This window comes from Periophthalmus magnuspinnatus, chromosome 7 (genome assembly GCF_009829125.3).
Source record: "Periophthalmus magnuspinnatus isolate fPerMag1 chromosome 7, fPerMag1.2.pri, whole genome shotgun sequence".
Taxonomy (NCBI): domain Eukaryota; kingdom Metazoa; phylum Chordata; class Actinopteri; order Gobiiformes; family Gobiidae; genus Periophthalmus; species Periophthalmus magnuspinnatus.
This window is the reverse complement of record NC_047132.1, coordinates 26158404-26180919: the sequence shown is the minus strand read 5'-3', so window position 1 is coordinate 26180919 and position 22516 is coordinate 26158404. Positions and strand designations below refer to the sequence as shown.

The following is a 22516-nucleotide window of genomic DNA, read 5'->3' as shown; positions in this document are numbered from 1 at the left end:
ATAATTTCAGTTATGGCTGTGTGATATGGTGATAAAACTCTAATCGTGATCTGCAATGTTAGTGATAACATGAGTCACTATTTCTTTATTGAATGCGACTCTTTTTCCCACCTGCTTTTCCAACCAATCACAGTGAAGTGTGACCTTTCAGAGGAAGCAAATGACTTTATTTATCTTGTGGCTATAGAAAAATAGACAAAGTGTAAATGGTTCAGTGTAAATGAACCATGATAAAACAGAAATCTGTCCCCAAAAAAATCATCATATTAATGTTTTTACCATAGTGCTCTGCCCTAAATTAAATTATAATGAGTGTTGCCATTTTCTCCAAATATTGTTTTGATTGCGGGCAACACACATTTGACTACACAGATGTTATTTATTTGGATTGGCTTTTCAAAAATTGCCAATAGTGAATTTGGCTAGTAGCGTTCTTGCAAAAATCAATTATTAAAGTGTGGATGTAAATGTTTTTCTCACATTTCGCAGCTTCCTTAGTAGTACCACGTCCGTCCATCTCCCTATTCTTTATCCAGGCCTGTTCTCTTGACAGTCAGCTGTTGGCCAGTTGATCCCTATGGCCTGCAGAGGGGGGTTAAGCAAACTTCTGGAGCTGCCTGTCCACACTGCATCATATCATCCCTCTCAAATCTCTGACATCATTGACCTTTTCTTATGGCTGATTTTCTGTCCATCTTGATCCAAAGGAATTTGCAGTACGATTTCTTAAGACCCCTCTGTTTGGGCACCGCAGGGTCAGCTAAACAAAGGAACAATTTATATTTACAAGAAGCATGCCAGATGCTAATTCAAGTGTAAGCCATAAAACACATACGGCGCGGTACAGCACAGTGGGGCTCATAGGCATTACCCATCAGCTCTGACTTCTTTTGTTAGGCCATCTCGCTGTGATCCTGTGGTCAGTGCAATGTCCTAAGTGCCACTCAAAATATTCCCGGCTTTCAGCGCATACAGCAGCTGTCAGCCCCTCTTCAAGACACACTGATCCAACCACTTTAAAACACTAATCTTAGCGTAACCTCTATTTTATACTTTTTTATGTGGCCAAAAGCAGCACATGGTAGGACACATGGAGCTCATTTAAAAGAACAGGGGAAACTATTTGACTATTTATCAGCCTTGAAAATATTCCAATCAGACATAACTTGTTTTGGTTTTAGCTATATGTATTTTATCACTACTGTCACATACAAGGCTACCATACTGTTATGTGCAATAAGTGGCATTGTCTATGATTACGCACAGTGCAGCATATGCAGTAATCCTATATGCAATCAAATACACAATGCTGTTTTACCAGGTCTGGCATTCATTTCTATAATGATTTTAGTTATAGTCCTTCTTAGTCCAGTATTAGAGCTGATTGTTTAACCATTGAAATTCTAATTTTGTCCATATCAAACTCGAATCAACCTTGTGCTTGTGTTTTCCTTGCTTTTAAAACTTTATCTCCAAGGTCAAATGTTCACTTCTTTTATTGCTTCTACGCAACTCTATGAAGATGTCATCTCTCTTCACCTGTCAGTGGTAAAATATCTGATCAGAGCATAATCCCACTGTAAGCATTATGGCAGTATGGTATGGTACATAAAAAGGTTATATAAATATCCCATGATCCAGGCGTGTGTTTATGTGTCTATGCCATTGTAACATATGGACACTAAAGCTAGACTTGCGGCGGCATCTCTTTATAGCAACATGTTTCCCATCCGCCATATTGTTTTGAACATACACTGTAAGTCATTTGAACGAAACTAAGCTATCTAGATAGATTACTCTTTTGTTTACTGGCTAAACAAACATAATAGTCAGTAGCAAGCCGTTCATTTGAAGCTTCTGCAATACATTTCACACTGTTGTAATGCACTTCACATTCCAATCTAATCTAGATCTTGAGTTATTTTTCCCAGCTGCTAGTTTTTTACTGTTGAAGGCTCGTTGTAACGGTAATCTGTCCACTATAATAATAATACAGTGTGCATGTTTTGAAAGCAGGTCAAAATTGGGCAGATGAGTGCGCCAAGCAAATAGTTCAGGCATCCCACTGACCCCAGGCTCAACTCTCACTGGCATGTCAGTCAATGTGGCTCTAATAATGAAGGCTGGAACCGTGCATTGGCAGCCACAATGTCTACTCTGTATACTTTATTCCAAAAGTGTTATGAATTTGTACAAATATTTCAGGAATCAAAATGGCTCTAGTTATTGGCTTTGAAAAGTCAAATTCAGCTGTTTGTCTACAATCAGAGTTTTCTTTTGCTTTTGTTGTGATTATTATATGAATTACTTGTATTTATTTATATTTTATTCATTTCATAATCCATGTTTTGTATTCCAGTGTTTCACAGTAATAGTGAATACTAACCATCAATGTTGTATATATTTAATATAATTTCTATAATTTCTCTATAATGATATTACATACAGAGTGTAAAGTAAATGAGCATTCTACTCTTTTCTTCTGTGGATAGCATGTTAGTGTAACTGATAGGAACCACTCATCAAGTGTTATTGCTGGAGCAGACAGCACATACTCAAGACTTAAGAAGTGTATGAAAAATTTAGGCTAACTGAAATTAGAGTTTGTTTGACCCTTGAATGTGGCTGGTGTTACATCAGTGTATACTGGTAATCCACCCATCTCGTCACCGTAAACCTGCCTGCTGTCTTTGACTGTGTCCCCAGTGTATATTGAATAACATGGTGTCATAAAGACATGCAAATATGTGTGTGCTACACTCCAATGTTTTATTCACCTGCTGATGTTGGTGTTATTTTCATGTGTTCTCTGCAGAGCCAGGCAGAAGCACATTATAAAGGCAACCGCCACGCCAGGAGAGTCAAAGGCATCGAGACCTCCAAGAGTCGTCCTCAAGACGGGGACAAACCTCCTACTGTGCCCCCCACCTCCTCTCCATCACCGCCTGGAGTCCAGACCAGTACCTCCGACAGTGAGCAAACCAGCAAACCAGGTGAGCGCACCAAGAACCAAGAAGACTCAAGTTTCTCTGATGAACTTTGGGGAATCATGTCTTCTTTCTTTGTTGTAAGTGAAGAAAGTAAAATCTTATAGTACTTATAACCTTGATCCCTGAAGGGGCCACACTGTGTGGGATAAATCCTGATATGCCACACACATGCTACACTTACTCTGAAAAACACCATAATCCTCCATTTATGTGGTCTTAAACAACACCTGGCTCTGAGCTACCAAACCTGGTTTGACAAGGAAACCCTTTGTTAAATCAATATGCACAGCATTACTGCTCTGATAATGTTATTTTCCTGAGGTGGCCCTAGATGGGGGAAAGCCAAAGGGAAAGAAGAAAACACACACAAAAACACAGAAATATGTAATTATAGTTTTTGAGTCACTCCTTTGCAAACATATGTGGTCACCAGTGGCTCCGGCCAACACAACCCCAGGCAAAGCAAAAACACTTAACACGAACTATAACCATATTTCTAACTCAGAAAATCAAGACGCTCTGAAACTAAGACAGTGCACAACTTCAGCATGAAACACAGACGTTATTGCATTGTGCTGGACTGTTGAAGATCTTAATGAAACACAGATAAAATGTTGAAGAAATCAATTTTTTCATTGAACATACAATTCTGAAATTGGAGAATTTTGGATAAGTCTTACAATTTCTGGTAAACAGATGATCTTCAAATGACTAAAGGAAAACACGGCTCAACTCAAAACAGAAGAAATCCATCGATCCAAGGCCAAACTCAGTCTCCTCTTAAGCTAGTAAAATGTATTCATTGCACCGACTAGTGACTGGGCAAGTTCATTACAAGTTATTCTAGCCTGGGTCAACATTTGGTTTTCTGGAAGTGTCTGCTCAAAGCCAGTGCAGATTAAATGCGACTACTTAAAATTCAAGACAGATTGTGGGGGCTGGATAATTCGTTTTTTTCCACTAGATTTAAAGGAAGCTAAATGTGCTCTTTAATTAATCTTCTGGTCAGAAAAGGAGTACAAATCAGACATTCCCCCGTCTCTCCCCTCTCTTTCTGCATGATATCTGAGTCTGAGTGACAGGTTGATGGCATTATTATTGCAGCACAATCCTCATTAGTCTAACACTGGCCACAGCAATGCTTTGTTCACTTCAACTATGTCCCCAGTTTAGTGTTGGTTTATCCTCGGAGCAGGTGAATGGCACGTTTTCAAAGATCCCCACAGTACCATTGATGTGTTTATGTCTGATTAATATGACAATGATAATGAGGGATCAGCAATGGGCCAAAGTTAAAGGTCAAGCTTTGATCAGATCCTATTATCTAATAAGGAGCCATTCTTTAAGGGGCGCCAGTATAAATCATGTGCTTCTAGCTTATTATTGATGGCTTTCAATTTTCTGTTTGTAGGCAACATTTTGAGGATGTTTGACCGTTCAAAGATAGTTTTGTTTAGATTTTTTTTTTTTTTTTTTTTTTTTTTTTTTTTCTATGACAACAGTAGTAACTTTGTAACACCCTGAAACCTAAGGATGCAGAGAGAGAGATTCCTCATTGATACAAATGACTGTAATGTTTGTGCCCCCATTAGCTTTGTATTGTGCTTTCCAACTACTGTATAATAATTGTTGGATTGCTAGTGACGGACTGCTTGGAGTAATTTTAGCTAACTGTAGTGTGTACTTGCAATGTAAATGTATAAAATCTCAGAAATAACAGACTTCCACCATGACAACTACTCATCAACATTAATGTTCTCTATTTGAAACCATTTCTGAATCGCACAATTATGATGATGATTTGTTAAGAAAAACAAAAAAAGCAAAACTTCCTTGGCAAATATAATTAAGTCAATACTTTTTAACTGGCATACTGAAAGGACAACAGATTGTAACAAAGAAAGTAATTTACTGTTGGCTTCACTTATTTACCAGTTGCTAAGAGCTGAGTTTTAATCCCCTTCTTTAGCAGGATGCCATTAGGTTTGCACTGTGTTCTGATCATCCTATTTCCAGTTATATTTCTTGGCACAGTGCTGGTTCTGTTGAGCCTCTGCCCCTCTCCTTCCTTCTGTGATTTTCCATTCTCTCAGTGTCACTCGGTCCCTGGATCAAAAAAAGTGAATAGAAGCACCATCTTTTCGGTGACATTTGCTGAGGTTACAGTAGTCGACAGAGAGCCAAGATGAAGAAACTAACCCATTATAGTAGACCAATATGGAGCAAGTGACCAGCACAAAGGTCATGGCATGCTCCTCATGCTGTATGTTTTTAGCTACGGTATTTTACGTTTGAGATTCCCAAGCTCAGACAAATTTGGGAAACATTTAAAGACTTTGGTAGGGCTGGTCAATATGAGTGAAAACGTTTTCCTATTCATCAAGACGTAATTTTATCTTGTTAACAAACATATTGACATACATATTAACAAATATATTAGGCAATAATAATGTCCTGAACATAAACGATACAGATTTCTAATTATTGTGAATTCAAAAGACAGCAAACTGATCATTGACAATTAGGAATGACAAATATGATGAGTTGCATGCTCAGGCTTTGGTCACTTTGGGGCATTTCACATGATTATAACAGTTTACATTATTATTATTATTACAATCATTTTACCATTGAATGCTGTTTGAAGTTATGCAATCAGCCAATAATGTTATACATGCTTCTCTCACTATATATGGTCAGTATGAGGCTGCCTATCACAATAACACAATACGGCTGGCAAGAAACATCATTTCTGACTCTAACCATGTTTTGAACTGTGAATATGCAATGCTTCCATCTGGGCAATGGTTCAGTGTTCCACGATTTAATAAGGTTAGGCTGAAGCATTCTATCTATCTATCTATCTATCTATCTATCTATCTATCTATATTACTTGGATTCTACTATGTGAATGATTTTCTGTGGCAACTTCTGAAATGGATCCAGCTATTTGTCCATGATTGTTCCTGGGCTCTCACCCCTTCCCCCTCAGAGTCGTGATTAGAGCACACTGCCTGAGCCAAAACAAGCCTGACGTGATTGAGATCCGAGAGTAGTAACATGTGAAAGAATGCTGTTTTGTATCCGAGCCACATTCTCGTGACCCCACAGCCCATCTCCTGTCCCTCTGCTTCTCTGCTGCAGTGGATGTGCCTGTTGTGGTATGGGACAGTCTACACATGTGTATCCCCCATTGGGAAAGACTGTGTCTGGAGGGTGGACAGAGGTTTGGGCAGACTTGCAGAGGCCACTTTAGGGCAGTGAGAAAAAAAGACTTTGTACAAAGGAGACCAGAGACTGCACAGTGTAACCATGCAGGCCTTAAAAAGGAATGATGTGAAAGATTTCCCATAGTGCAACACAAAGAGGCTGTTTAGTATTTTCTCTGTATTAAACAAAAGTGCTGCCTGTTTGAATTATTATTATTTAACTCAAACTGCAGATAGTGTTACTAAGTTGTGCATGAAACAAAAGTGCATGTTGTTGCTATTTTAATGTACCAATAATTATTCAGTTTGAACAGTCACAAAAAGCCCAAGTATATGTTCACTTTATTTATTTTATACTTTATAATGCTTTACATATTTTTCTATACATACCTCCTTATTTTGACCGTGTCTGCCAGTTTAAATGTAGCATGTTGTTTCTGGAAGGGCATCTGGATCTAAGACCTACGGCTTATCAATCAAACATATTGAATACCATTGGTGAGTAATTCTTGCAGTTGTCAGAATAGCCCATGGTCTTCCAGAATGTCAGTGGTGAGCTTGGCCCCTAAAGAGGAGGCCACTGTGGCTTTGTGGGATTTGGTGTGTTGAAGGAAGGGTTTGGCCGGAGCAGTGGGAGATGTTGAGGCAGCTGTTTACTCCGTTCTTGTCTCCTCCCTCAGCTCCTCTGTGCAGTGTGACAGGCTAATGCAGGGCCTGCTAAACCACCCTTTAGCTCTCACAAACACACACACACACACACCCAAGGTCAATTAAACAGATGACTTTCATGTGAAGGCTAGGGTTACCCGGCTGACTTTGGGATTACATTACAAAAAGCTGATATGCTCTTATAGTCTGTCTATATATGTGCCTGTGTTTCCATTCTTGTATATGAAGTCCTTGAATGAGAACAATACCTCAAATGTCATTAACATGGTTTAGGCTGTGAGTGGTTAGGAGACTTTTATTAAACAGGCAAACAGAGTTAAAATGCACAGTACTGAATTATATATGAGTTTGTAAAGCTAGCGTTGGGTTTCTTGTTGCTTGTTAATGATTAAGTCCGGGCATTAGGGGGCATCAGTGGCAGACAGGCTAATCCTGCCTTAGCAACTTCTGTATCACAGCTCACTTTACTAACACAGAGCTGCACACAGCACAGTATTTTCAGTCATTTTCAGTGATTATCTAATTCCATTCCTTTATGTACGGTATTTATATATTTTATGTTTACATAAAGTACTACCAAGCAAAAGCCAGACTGGCCAATAAGATCACCACGGATACTGAGCATACTCTCCATAACTTCTGTCTGGCCACAGGTAAAGGACACTGACTTTAGATGTGAGCCATAAAACTAGCTCAGATCTAAAGTCCCCCATATTGAAGATGACGCTTTGGTATAGCTGTGGCTGTCTTTATTTCAACACAGCCTCCAAAGTTTATCTTATTGTAAAATCTCTGATATTACACCAGTTTAGTATTTCCAATCAATATTCTCTTTCCTCTTTTGGCAGTACCGGTACATCTTTTCATATCTACTGTCTGCTTACAGTGTAGTGGCATGTATTTAACCTTCAAACAGCAACCTTCTCAATTAGTCTTAATTCGAGAACTATAGCTAAGACGATATGCAAATAAGATAAGTAGTTAAGTGCCATAGGGAGTCACTATTGTAGGTATTGCATCCTAAAGAGATCTAACAATGAAAACAAGCAAGTTAGACAGACCATAGTAGCAAATCCCAAATTGCCACCTGGGTTTAGATGTTTATGAACTGCTTTTTCACCACTCTCAGAACTGTACAATGCTTTAATTTCCTGATAGGATTAAGTCGACGTGGACACCCCAGGCGCCGCTAACACATCTGGACTCAGTTATTCTCACACTGACCTGCACCTCCAATAGTGCAGTTCTCTGTAACTGTGAGGTTGGTGCATGGAGGAAGATCAACTTAACTGCCTTATCAATGTTTAATTAGAGCATATCCCACAGCAGGCACAGCCAAGTACCTGAGGATGACTTTATTCAGGGCAATCAGGGAAGAAGTGTTACAATTCACCACTGCTTCCGTGAGATACTTTTTTATTTGAATGTGCAAATATGAGGAAGAGGTGTTGTGAGTGAGTCTTGATTGTGGAGAATGACAGTGAATGAGCAGGGCGGTGCTCAGCGACCAGACCTCAAACTAAACTTGTTCAAACATACTTGAGGAGGAGAGACTTGGCTGTTTCTGGTTAGACTGACTAGATCTGATGGTTTGCTATGGCACATCTCCAGCACTTCTTGCATCTTCTATTTGGCCAACGGTGCCTTTGCCTAAACCCAAACCACATGTTTTGTGCTGTGGAGATATTGTTTCTTGTTATGATAATGAAGTCATGTATGTTTGCATGAATCTGTGTGAGAATTCAGAAATAAAACTATTATGAGACAGCACTATTTCTGTCTTTAACCACTCACACTGAGCACACTTGGGTAAACCAGACCAGACTGTGCCCTGGCAGAGCAGGTAGGCACATTAAGAGCCACGAATCTCCTCTCACAGTTCTCTGCCTTACAGAGTACTTTGATCTCAGTCCAGTTTATAGACTCCTCACTGTCAGAAATATATATTTCTTTCTTATGTAAAAAAAACATCTGCTTGACAGCAGCAGTGGAAGCTTCCAATGTGGAAAGAGAACAGATCTCGATCTAGGAAAGCAGTGGAATGGAAAGCATTCAGATGGCATCTAACTGTGGATGATGCAACGGAGCAGCTACAGGAAATCTGCTGTCATCTCTCATGAAAGACAGAATAATACGGTGAAACATTATAAAGGTGCTAACAAAAGTATCCAGTCCCTTATGGACTATCAGGTGACACTATTGTGAAGCTTATGGCAATCCGTAAAAGGAAATTGAGCAGTTAATGTCAATATTTGTTTGGTTCCCAGAAAGACTCTTTTGCTTTTGCTCCAATACAATAATCCAATGGGCTTTCCCATGGTTGGCCCTCAGCGCCTCATCCTTTGAGGTTTGGACCAAGGCCCACTCCCTCCTTATGGAGGGGGTTCTGCATATCCCACCCAAAATTAGGGGGTCTTATTCAGCCTACACCCACTGCTTAGGGCATACCAGAGTCATTGCGTAGAGAGTGGTTGACCAGAAACATGTGTGCTCAAATATATGTATAAACATAATTCCTCTTATTTAAAAAACACCATGTGACCACAACAATGACAGTCCACCCGGGGCTAATGGCACTGAAATGCTAGATGCCTGTGAGGCCCCTGCTAATGATATTTACTTTGGACTTTGTGTAATGCTCTGTGACAAAGCAAGTGGCATTTGGTTTCGACCCCAGTTAAAAACAACAGGTGTGTGGGAAGGCGCCATGTCAATGGGCCCTAGTTTTCCTTTTGACTGTGTAACATTTAATATGAAGAGACCGCATCACGGCCAGATCAGACTCAGCACTTCAAAAGCCTCAAACATATTAAACAGTTGCCCACGTTTTTTTCAGTAAAATGAGTGCGTGCGCTTTAACCAATGGTGCTATGTTTAGAAAACCAGGAGCAAACATTGAGTTTTCTTCTACTTTGTCTGTGGCTGGGATTTCCACTTTTAACTGGGAGTGGTCAAGGCATATTTTACAATACAGTCAATAAAGTCAACAGTAAAACATTTATATATGTAACTAATGTATCCTATTCTCACTGTTTTATTGTATTATTTCTTGTCTTTCTAGATGAAACTCATCCCTTACCACAGATTAACGGACCACTGCTTCCTCCAATGAGCGACCCGATCACACCACCTCTAGACTCCCCCATTCCCTCCGTCTGCCCCATCTTATCTGCCCCCACTCCGCCCCTCATGCCCCCTGCCTCGTCCTCTCCTGGCTGTGGGGGCACCAGCAGTGGTAGTAGCACTGGCAGCTCCAGCTCTGAGCAGCCTGTGTCCGGACCCTCTGCCCCCAGTGCAACGTCCAGCCCAGAGACAGAGGAAGACAAGGCCAAGAAGCTTCTGTACTGCTCACTCTGCAAAGTGGCTGTAAACTCATTGTCACAACTGGAGGCTCACAATAAAGGTAAAACATGACAAATATGTGAACAATCCAAATGTGATCATATTAACTGTTTACATGACATTTCAATAATCTGATAACCTCAGATCAGATAATGATCAGATTTCTGGTGTTCATATAAACATAGTCAATGAGGTTGTTGGGCTACTTGTGTTTGCGTGAGGAATTTAACCAAATAATATCCATGGCCAAGTTTGCGTCAACAGCCAGATGTTGTTTTGGTAGATAGTCTATGGAGCTATAGACGAAGAAATTGCTACAAAACAGTAGACGAAACAAAGATTTATTGTGTCTAGTCTTTCCCAATCATTCCTCACATTTCAAGTGTCTCTGCGATGCTTGGAGCTACTGTGTACTTGGATTGTTGCTTGTTTTACAGTGTAATTAAACACAGATTCTCCTGGATGGGCTCCATGCAGTTGCAAACAAACAATAAATAACAACTCAGATGTTGTTGCTTCTCTCTGGATTCTTGACTTTTGATTAAAATGTGCCCTTAAGTGTTGGGTCTGAAGTGTAATGCTGCAGAGGGCACACAGACACTGATCACCAGATAACTCATCTGTTTGACAATGAGCACTGGGCGTCTATGTTACACCATCGGCCCAGACACCAGACCGCAGCAGAAACTCTGTTATAGAAACTCACTGCAAAAGTCAGAAACAGCCAGAAGAATAGTTTTGAGAGGCATTCAGCAAAGGAATTTTGTCAATGTACTTGTGCAACCACTTTAATTTAATGAGGTGTTTATTAGTGGATAAACATTATTTGATGACTCAAGTGTAAAATATGTTTTACATAATTAGTTTATTAGTCTAATTGGTGAGTCTTTAAAAGGGGGTGTTTACTCCACTGTATTCATAGCTTTAAACATAATCTGTGTTATCTGCTTTTAATTAAATGTTTTCAATGCTTGTGTATAGTCACTGTTATTGCAGCATAAAATGTCTATGGAGGTTATCACAATAAAACTGTTACTTATGATTAATGTGAGAGAAATATTATGATTTTACAATTATTTGGGAATACTGACACCTTGACCAAACAATGAAATGTCTAATAAGTGACTCCCATCACTTCATTAAATTAAACTTTGACATTTCAGTGACATTAGAGTGTAGTTGTAGTGCAATTGATAATCGCGATTATAGTTGAACAGTCTTTCATCCCTCTTGCAATTGACAGTTCTGAGGTCCAGAAATGTGATTCTTTTGAAGGCAGCTTCACAGAGTGTCACTCTATAATTCTTTCATAAGATGTGACAGCAGATTTTCAGTAGCTGATTTGCCCTTTTTTTGAGCTGAGGAATGAAATATCCCTTATGATAATATGAGGAACTGAATCATTTTTGACATTTGTATTGTAGTAACCATAATACCCAGTAATAGGACTTCATGCTATAATATGCTATAATACACCTTACCTAGCGACGTATCCTAGCCTTATATTGGAGAATGACACAAATACACTATAATTCTGTGTGCTGTCTAAATAAACAGTATTGGTGGCCAGCAGCTTAGCCGGTGTTCATTATTTTTATTTGTGCTTGATCCCTATGTTTAGGTTTACTGGAGTTCCATCACATTGGATACAACTTTCTTTCTACAACTATTACAGCATTTTCCTGGCAGTTAACCAGCTAAACATGTCACCTCCACATATACTGACGTTGTAATGGAAACATTTTAGGTGGAAAATGTACACCTAAGTCTAGTCAAATTTTAAGCTGAAAAATTAGTAAGATTTGAGTACTGCACTGCTTTCACCCATGATAACACTCTTACTGTGCTGTGAACATCCCAGAGGAGCTCTAATCTCTTCTGCTTTTGTGTCTCTGCCCTCTAAGAATGGCTGTCACTGGAAACTCCACTCTTTTTTCATAGCTCTTAATTTCATACAAAGAGCATCTGGCAGCCTTTTTATTGACAGTAAAGTAATTGAAATTCAAAACAGTATGGCTATATTTCCTTTAATGCTGCCAGGCAAGAAGAAAAATCTGTGCTCGTTGTAGAACGTTTAATCAACACCACCATAACTATTGGATTAATGCCTGCTATGCTTCCATAAATCAAGCTTCATATTGATTTTAGCTGCAATGTGTGCTTTGTTGTTCAGCCTACTAGGATTTTTTTATGTTTGCATACATGTAAGGACAGATTTAAGAAAGATCTAAACAATCCTTAAATGCTCCTCATGCCCACTGGTTACAAATTTGACCTCCGCAAGATCTGAAACTAGTAAATCATTCTTTAAACAGTGCATGTCAGCAGAAATGAAATCATATGGCATGCACATGTTGATATTTGAAGTATAGTAGTAGTAGTAAGACACTGAAATTCCTTTCATTTATTGTTTATACAGAATCCTCCTATTTTTGTGTGTTTCTGTGTTTTGGTGTACACTTGGAGTCAACCTTTCAAAGACAGAAAATCCACTGAGCCTTGCTTTGTCATTGACTAAAATAGAACAAAGGGGAAAGTAGATCCCGAAGAGCACATTTCTGGCCTCAAGTGAAATCATTCATTGTGGCCCCCTTTTCCCTCAAATAGCCCCTCTCCCTGACCCCGGCATACCCTCTGTCTCCAGTATGCTTTCTCTTAAAGGGACAGGTCAAAGTAATAGAGAATGACTATGAGGTGGTTGAGTTAGTTAGTGGTTGAGATTGAGAAATACATAAAACATATATGGAACAATGAGTGAAATTGAGATGAAAATTTTCTCTCATTTTTATGCACAATATTCAGTAGCCTACACGGACACTGCTATATCCACCTATAGATTATTTGAGTTGCCAATGAAAAGGGAAATGCATTGCTCCTGTTAAAAGTCTATCTCAACAAAAATATGCCACTCATAAAAATATATCCTTAAATTTCTTTGACATTTACAATCATACATATTGATTTTTATCCTAGCAGTTCATCTTTGCTTCCCTATATTGGCACATGTATACAGCCATATTATTTTGTTTAGGAAATCTCATTTATTACAATTTACTGCTGATGGTGCAGTTAGATTGGATTGCTTCACATTTTGCTGCCTGTTTTGCTCTTCACAGCTGTTTGAAGGGTGTCCTCTAGTGGCCATAGTAAAACACTGCAACATTATTTCTGAACTTACTCAGATGTGGTCATTTTAGTACAATCTAAATCCTCAATTTTGGGTTTCAAAGAAGAATGTATCGCAGACAGACTCAATTATCAATAATGTTAATCCTATTATTTCATTCTTTATTAGTCCCAAATTTGTAATTTCAGTATTGACTCTGTGTCTGTTAGGTACCAAACACAAAACCATCCTGGAGGCACGCAGCGGGCTGGGCCCCATCAAGGCGTACCCACGACTGGGCCCCAAACCCAGTGGGGAGCAAGGAGGAGGGCCAGTGGACCCCAACACTCAGGAACGCACCTTCCACTGTGAGATCTGCAATGTGCGGGTCAACTCAGAACTGCAACTTAAACAGGTACAAAAATAACAAAAAACAGTGCAGTCCAGACTTGGCCTGTAAGAAAAGAGTCTCTCTTATCTATTTTAACAAATAAACAGTAACCTTTGCATCTGTCTGCAGCACATATCAAGTAGAAGGCACCGGGATGGTATGGCTGGAAAGCCTAACCCTCTCCTCAGTAGACACAAGAAGCACAGGGGAGCTGATCTAACAGTGAGTGTTACTGTAATACATATTAGCCTTGTAAATATTTTCAATAATACAGTTATTAGAAGTAATCCAACCTTTCATTATATCAGGCTATATTTACAAATACAATCTGTATATAATATGTTTCTACTCTAAATTAATCAATTGTTTGGGCCATCATTCTTTTTGTCTATTTTTAGTCTTCTTTGACTTTCTCCAAGGATCTCACCAAAGCGTTGGGTGCAGGGTTGTTGCCCAGCCCATTGGCAGTTGCTGCCGCGATGGCAGCTGCTGCGTCCTCTAACCCACTGGCTCTGAGAGCTGCAGCTCCTGCTCCCCACCCACACCACCTCCTGCAGGGCCCCCCCCTGAGCCACGCCATCCTGAGACCGGCTCCAGGGCCCATCCGCACCACACACGGGCCCATCCTCTTCTCTCCATACTGACACATCAACGCCTGACTGCAGCCGCAAAAACAGCCACTCAAAAGCACACTGTGAAGATACGAACAACAAACAGCAATTGGGGAAAATCTGAGGGCAATTTGACTGAGAGAGCTAGGGGAGTTGATGCCAGTTTTCCCTTTACCTGAACTCTCCTTCCATTTCAAAGACTTCTGAGAATCACCAGAGAAATGAGCAGAGGAGAGATATCCATTATGCATTGAACTCCCTGGTACATCTCTCACCTCCCTGTGTGGTGGACCTGTTGAGTCGCTACAATAGCTACAGAAGATACCCATGCAAACCATTTTCCAAACATTAAGCTACATGTAGTGTTACCTAACAACTCTGGGCAGGGTGTTTTTCTCTTGTTGTCATGGCTCAGTGTTGTCTCATCCTATGCACCTCAAAGACAATAATGTTATGTCAGTAGCGTAGCTGCTTCCATTGGTCTTAGCTGTATTGGCCTGTGGACACTCCTGCCCTGTAGTGACAGTAGGTCCCTCTAGTTACAAACAGGACTTAAGCTGACAGGCAGTTGGTCGCCACATCTGAACAAGAGACATGCACGGCTGTGAGGGACTGTGCTCCCCTGTCATCTCCTGATAGGTTGAGGTGAGAGGAGGGCTGGCATGGGTCAGTGGATGGATGGACCTCAGGCAGCATGCTAACACACACACAGAAGCCTGAATAAATCTGTGTTTCAAAATAGATTTACCAACAGAAACCGCTTCAAGGCACATCTGCCAACCTTTATAACAGTCAGACAGAGGCTTCACTGAAGGCAACTAGTCAAAACACATTGAATTGGACACATGCTGTACTTAGTAGTATGACTCATTCAATGTTAATGAAATCATCAATATAGAAGCAATTTCCCCATTTGTCAGTGTAAGCCTGTGCAATCATTTTGTTGCATGTGAACTGAAATGGTCCTTTAAGTTCGAACTTCTGCATGACTACGTTGACCTCTAGTGCAATGCCACGCCCTCCTCTTCCAACCTGCTCTGTTCTTTCTTATCCAAAGGCACAAATGAACAAAAAGCAGAGGGCATGCTGTGAGTGGTGACCATAATGCTGGAATGGAATAAATGGTAGAGAGGAAAATGAAAGCCAAATACATTCTTGAAAAATGACATTGAGTGGCAGTGACAGGCAAGCATGAAGCCCACAGAGGCTGCCCCGAGATCAGACACAGCCCTGGGTATCTATCAATACTTTATCTCTTATAACTGAAAGCCATGAAGCGCACCATGATTAGCTTTCTTTTACAATGACTGGTGAGCACTTTGTTTTCGTTGGGGTTGACTTGTTGTTTTTGCATTTATATTACATAATATATAAAAGCAGAAAACACAAACTATTTTTGTAGGTAGCAAATGTGTTATCAATGCATCCATTGACAAGAGAGAGAATATTATTGTGGATAAATAGTACTGTTATCGTTAAACCCAGACACACTGGCATGCAGACAGAGGAAGCGACTAAGCAGCAGAAGCAGAGCTAAACCTTTTTTCTGAATTAAGATATTTACACTGTGCCCTTCATTGAGAAGCAATGAGCTCTAATGTCTTACCTTTGTTGAAATATTGCAATGCAATGGGAGTGACTTGTGTCTGTGTGACATGTTGTGGAGTGAGTGTTAACTGGGAGTGAGCCAGCTGACAGACTTCTGTGTTCTTCCATGCCCTTGGAGGGCACATTGGGACATGATGTAGACAGACTGACAGAGGTTATAGCTGGGCCCTTCATATTAAAGGGCCATCTTCAATGATAATCTCTGCTTGGGGAACAGGGTACAAAGCCAGGGATCAGAGGATTAGAGCTAGACTTGTTCATCACCATGTTTTTGGTTAAACTTTGTCATTTATTTTTGTGTGTGTGAAATCAGACAGATTTCCATTGCCATTACTTAAACAGAAGCTGGGCTTGGCTTCCACCATTGTGCTCTTTTTGTTGATTTTGAGTGAGAACTCTTCAGGATTCACGCTCTCCCCGATGCTGGTGTGTGTAATATGTATTCTAGTGTGTGTTGGGACTCACTTTCACCAATCAGAGACGAGAAACCTGGAGCTATAAGTGGCCTAACTGTAAGCCAGAGACAAAAACCTGCATGTGTGGACTGGAAACGCAACACATCCTCCTGGAGACTAGACCATCCAACAGACCTGAGTACTGCTCCTGTCCCTGGTAGCTAAAGCTAGTAGCAGCAACACAGAAGTGTTCATACTGTCCTTCATGAGTTCATAATGTGGAGATCCACCCATTTCATCGTCACTATTCTCTAAATGGGATGTAAGTGTTAGATTCAAGGCAGGTATTTCATGTTAGCTGTATTTAGGCTACTAGCCTTAGCCTTATTCTGCCCTCACATGGAGAGGCTTTGGTGTAATTTTGTCTTGCCAATAAAGTTATTTTTGAATTTCATTGCCGGAGGGACAAAGTTTGTATGGCGAACTGTAGCAATACCTGACTCATTCTGGCTACTCTTGTTTATTGCAATAAGAAAATGAAATAATAAATGTGTATGTGAGTAAAGCATTATAAATGTAATTTAATGAAAAGAAACTTTATGGTAAACACTATTGGTATTCAGAGAAACCATGGTGCAAAACTGTACATGTCAATAAAATCATTTAATGAAACAAAGAGCTGCTTTGTTTTTTCCCCTACAGACACGAGATTTGTTATGTGTCAAGACTCACTAGTCACAATAAAGAGACTTTAGGGACTGAGTATTTATCCTCATTACATAATGTAGCATTTATACATAACATCATAGCCTCGTGCAGAGCTACAATAGTCAATGAGTGACTAGTTATATTAATCTCTCTTTGCACAGAACCATAAATGGCAGACTGCTGGTGCCATTAAAGCTTAATGAGAACACTTCCAGCAGCACCACTGCCTGTGTATCTCCCAAACCACTAAAATGAAATACAAAATCCACTGCAAAAAATCACTTTGCTTTTCTTTAGACAAACTTGTGGTAAAACCAATGTGTCACCAACATAAAAATGTTTTTGTTTTGCCTATAATATCTTAAAATCCAATTCATATAGGACACTTTATACTTTATATTTAGAACAAATTAAAAAGTCTGTGCACTTTTGTAAGATTAATGGTATGATCTTTTCTGAAGCTCATAATGACATTGTGGGTGTCTTGTGGGTAAATGCAGTGTTACATATCCATCACCTGAAAGCAGGTGCCCAGGTGAGGAAATGGAGCACTCCCATTTCCCCCGCTCCCCTCAGTCCCACCTGCTGTCTCCCCACAATCCACATCAAGCATACGTCCTGTCATTTTTATTTGCATTTGCTACTTTCTGATATGCCAAGTTTTTATTTTTGAATATATTAAAGTTCATCTGCTACATTTTTATTTTATGTGGTATTTATGCGCATCTCTTTGGTAACGGAGCATCGATCCTTCCTCGTTTTTGCCCAATAAATCACTAAAGTCATTCCTGTCTCCTACCCATCTTTATTGGTTTCCCAATCTCCCCAGTATTCACCCAAATAATATTTTGCATTCAGTGATGGCATTCCTCTGGTTCACTGTGGTCGTATGGAGTTGGAGTGATTTGCCTCGTATTCCGTCATGAACTATGTCTTTGTACTGTCTGGAGACCTAAAAGGATTCACTGTACACTTCTCATAGACAAATGCAACACTGAAAGCAGCCACAAGATGGTGCTGCTATTTTATCTGTGGCTTACACTGTCCGTGATGTGGTGTATCAAACCACATCACACATTGTACTGTGTGCATATAGTTGTGGACGTGCCGTGGTGTTGTATGTAATGATTCATGTACCTCACAGGGGTGTCATCTTTTGACACTTACTGTATTTATTACTTGGAGTTCTGATGAGATCATCTTGTGGTGTGGTTATTTCAACTTTAATTTTTGCTTATGTGCTTATCTATTAACCACTATTATCAGATTTGGGGTTGCATGTATAAGGCTTAGATACTTACTGTACTTAGGCCACCCATAGGTGAGCCTGTTGTCTTCTCACTCACACAATACCAGCTCTTTCGATGTGACACCAGCATCAGTTTTCAGCAGGTCGACATACATTTTGACCAGTTTCCACTTCTTTCTGTGCCTATGTGAGGGTTTCATGTGAGGGTTCCCATAGGATGACCCTGTTTGATTTTGTTGCTGATTGGTGGAAGGCCTTTGTACAGCACTGTATTTGGAATGTGATCCTCCCATTTGATATTGAACTCTGTTCTCAGCATTCCTGTGTAGGTGTCATCCAGTCATTTCTCCATTTGTTAATGTCCAGCTCTCAGAACCAAACAATAGAACTGTGTCCACTGAGAAAAAAACAAAAAAAAAGGTTTACTTTTTGTGCAAGGTTTAATTTCCATATGTTAGGCTTTTTGTTAAGTGCTTTCCAGGCACAGCTTTTCTAATGTTGGTGTCTTGATCCATGGACTGGACCTGTAGAGGCCAGCAGCCCTGTGCCACTATTTACTAGGCTGACAGAGTTTAAAGGTGTTAGAACCATGGCTCCATGATTAGATCCTGTGGACGAAGAGCCCAATACTCGTGTATTTAGTAAAGAATCCTTTTATTGGCATTTTCTTCACAACCACAGTCAAAAACTGTGTGCCTCTGCCCTGTAGCACTGACACATCCTTAATTAGCCCTTAAATAGCACACCTGGGCACACCTAGAAAGACTAAACAGGGAATACAGTGCCACACTGAAGCTGGTGGTGCAAACATATAAAAAGACCTCAAAATGGCTCTTACAGGACCCATGATCCTAAGTATTTGTAATCCTTCACTTCTACTAGAGGTTTTCCTGAGGTGCCTGTGTTTTCCAAGTCATTTAAGACAAAGACCTGCTTTCTGGCATTCTCTTTCCACATTATGATGGGAGCTGCTTGTTATGTTGTGTTAGACAATAAACTGAAATCCAGATCCAATGCCACTGTTTGGTGCCTAGAAGGTCTTTTGGGTGTGGTGAATCCCAGTTGAGCTTTTTGCAGAGCGTAGTGTAACACTATGATGAATAGATAGGGTTAGAGATAGACCTATAGTTGGACTATCGGCTATTGGCTATTGGCCTTCGATCTCTATTTTGTTGTGTGCTGCCTAAAAAACGCACCCAAAGCTTTATATTAACACTTTTATATGTGGAGATAACTGCACAAAAAGGGCTTGGGGTGAGCTTATAGTACATTTAATTTGTGTAATTTGGGGAAAATAATCAAAATAAGTCCAACATATCAACCCAATAATATTGGCAGAGCTTATCAGCCATCAGTTGTTCTGTGTTCTAAACAATCAGCATGATTTTAACGTCTTTCTTATTCTGTAAAGCACTTTGAATTATTTTGTGATCACATTGTGCTATACAAATAAGCTTGCCTTTCCTTGCCTGTACAGACTATGATGTAGACTAGACTATTCATCATGGAATAACCCCAAAACCACAAAATCCTTTAAAAGTATTTTGCAACCACCAACTAAACACTTCATATTTCTCACATACCCCTTTAAATATTTTTAGAAATGGATTTGTAGATTTCTTTCTATAAGTCAATACTAGTCAGAGCTAGTGTAATGGCTTGGTGCTCCTCTGCTGTGGACCACTCTGCCATTGAGAGCAGCACACATTGCACTGTGCCAATAACAGCAGAACAGACAGGCAGACGAGGAGGGCTGTTCAAATGGGATCTGAAGAGGCCCAGGTACCAGCACTTTCTCTAAATGAAAGTCTGCACCTGAGAGGTAAGAAAGGCCCTGTGCTTTTGGTCACACTATTGCTGCGGCACCGACAGCCACTGCCTTCACACACTCAGAGACAGCCTATGAAAGTAGCACGATTTTTTTTTGTATTTCTTCTAAACTTATTTGTCAGAGTGCTTATGCGAGTTGGGAGAGGCTTTGCAATCAACAATGTGCACAAGAGCAAATAACTTTTCATCAAACAATACAAGGGTTGGAGTTGTATCTAGATTGCGTTTTTATGACACCTCCCAGCTTTACTCTTGTGTGTGGGATTGAACCAAATGACTAAATATCTCACATATTCATATTGTAAGAATGTTCATTTCTGGTGTAAGCGTCAATGAGGACAAAGAGACTGAAACATAGAGTCACAAGGGTTTAATGAGTTCCACACAGGTAAACAATGAAGAAACAGACCCTGAGATGTGCAGGGCTCTTCACCCTGCACATCTCAGGGTGAAGAGCCCTGAGATGTGCATGTTGACAGCTTTTATAGTGTCTTTCAAAATATGTGTTTGTGAGGGTCTTCTTCTTGTTTGCATGGTGTTACACATTAAGAAACTTTAGGCAAAGTCGAACAAGGTGATTGTTTTATGACCCTCTCAGAGTGGGGATCACACATTCCTTAGTGAGAGGGAGATAAGAAGATGTGGGCTTAGTATATTGTCCACACGTATTTGTAAGCTCCCACGCTGGTCTCTAGAGCGTCTTGGTGATCCCCTATGCATTCCATATCCACTGGTGGGCATGTGTTATTTACCTTAGCATTAGTAAATCAAGGTACCAGTTTGGTGTAGTGCTGCACTGCTAGAAAATACCTTACAATATCCAGTGGTGGAACGTAATGAAGTAAAAGTAGTAAAGTACTGATACCTAAAATTTATACCTAAGTACATTTTAAAATTAATACTTTTTACTTTTACTTCACTACATTTGAGAGCAGGTATCTGTACTTTCTACTCCACTACATTTTTGAACAGCACTGAAAAGTGTTTTTATTATTATTATTTGAGACCTGCTGAAAAAACAGAGGGGTTTATTTTTAACACATTCATTATGTGAACAAACAAAAAAACACCTAGAATAAAAAATATTGATTCAGCTGTTTCTGTTGAACAAATTCAGCACAAATCATTATCAAAATCACTGCGCTTTGAGCTTTATTAGATTTCAATCTAAGTGAATAACATTTTAAACAGATTACTTAAGAAAAGTAGAGTACTTCTTCCACCACTGTTTATATAAGCATATATGCATACAAAAACACAATGAAAACACAATGAAAATGGTATATTCACACATACAGTTTATTGAAATATAGCATATAAACTACAACTAAAGTTTTGTCACTGTCTGTCAAAAAGGAGCATAATTATGTGATATTTCCATGCAGCCTACTCACCAAATGCTATCAAATATATCTACATAATAATTACTACCATTGAATTGGTTCTGTGGGCGTGTGACAGCTGAAAGAAAATTGACATGAGGCCAGAAAATTCAGAACCTGCGCCCAAAAAGAATAAATCATTTAATATTGATCATTGTTTGAAGTGAAGGTAAATCTATTTTTCTATTAAATATTTTACAGTGAGTGGAGGTAAAACTAAAAGAGGATGGTCTTAACATATGTACATTGTGGAAGGTTTAAGGGCAACAATTGTGTTGATTACACCAGCTTTTTAAAAAACGTGTTTTATTATAAGAAAGGTTAGCAGTGTGCAAAATGATGTACCTGACGTTCCAAACTCTTATTGCATGTATTTATTTACATTGGCACAGTTCTCTCAATTGTTTTTATTATTTTCAGATTAATCTTGGTAAATGACCATCCAGCAGTGGCAGGTCCAGGTGTCTCAATGATGAGATAATTACTGCAGAGATAGTACAGCAGTATATTGTGAGTGGAGAAAGCAGCCGGTCTTGTCTGATAATGGTGCTGCAGAGGCTTTGAGATATCATTTTTAAGTGTTGAAGCATGTGACGGTAATTACATATTCAACTTTTTAAATATTAGCAAAATAACTGGTTTCTTTATAGTCTGTAATACCTGCATCAGTCACAGTGGGAACATAAGAGAGCGATGTGCTTGAGCTAATAAGAGGTTCTCTTCAGGGAAATTAAGTCTCAGCTCCACCTGAACCATAACCACTGCACCACTCAGGGTCACGCCAAAGCCACACTCATACAAGATTCATTTAACTCGACCCTCGACATATTGTCACTGAAGCGTTGGCGAAAGTTAACTGAAATCTGCTGGCTTGTTTTCATATTTTCTGCTGGTGATGCAAAGGGATTTGTATTAGTAAATGGTTTTATGGGTTGTTTGTTGTAGTGGTGTAACATTATTACAGTTGTAATCAGGAGTGGTGGCAAGGGATTTTTGCCCATTTTTCATTGGACATCCAATCTTATC

The 22516-nt window shown here is 39.6% G+C and overlaps 1 protein-coding gene across 4 annotated transcripts in view; it reads left to right on the top strand.

The window, feature by feature from the left end:
• znf385a (zinc finger protein 385A) overlaps nt 1–16990 on the top strand; it is a 69405-nt gene extending 52415 nt beyond the window's left edge. For 2 of the 4 annotated variants that reach the window (XM_055223045.1, XM_033969499.2), the window contains 5 exons: nt 2816–2993; nt 9930–10271; nt 13547–13731; nt 13837–13929; nt 14106–16990. In XM_055223045.1, the coding sequence (XP_055079020.1) occupies nt 2816–2993; nt 9930–10271; nt 13547–13731; nt 13837–13929; nt 14106–14351 (1044 nt within the window). In that variant the 3' untranslated portion in view covers nt 14352–16990. The remainder of the gene's footprint in view (nt 1–2815; nt 2994–9929; nt 10272–13546; nt 13732–13836; nt 13930–14105) is intronic. The other 2 variants (XM_055223046.1, XM_033969496.2) reach the window with 2 other exon arrangements.
• Nucleotides 16991–22516: the final 5526 nt, after the last annotated feature.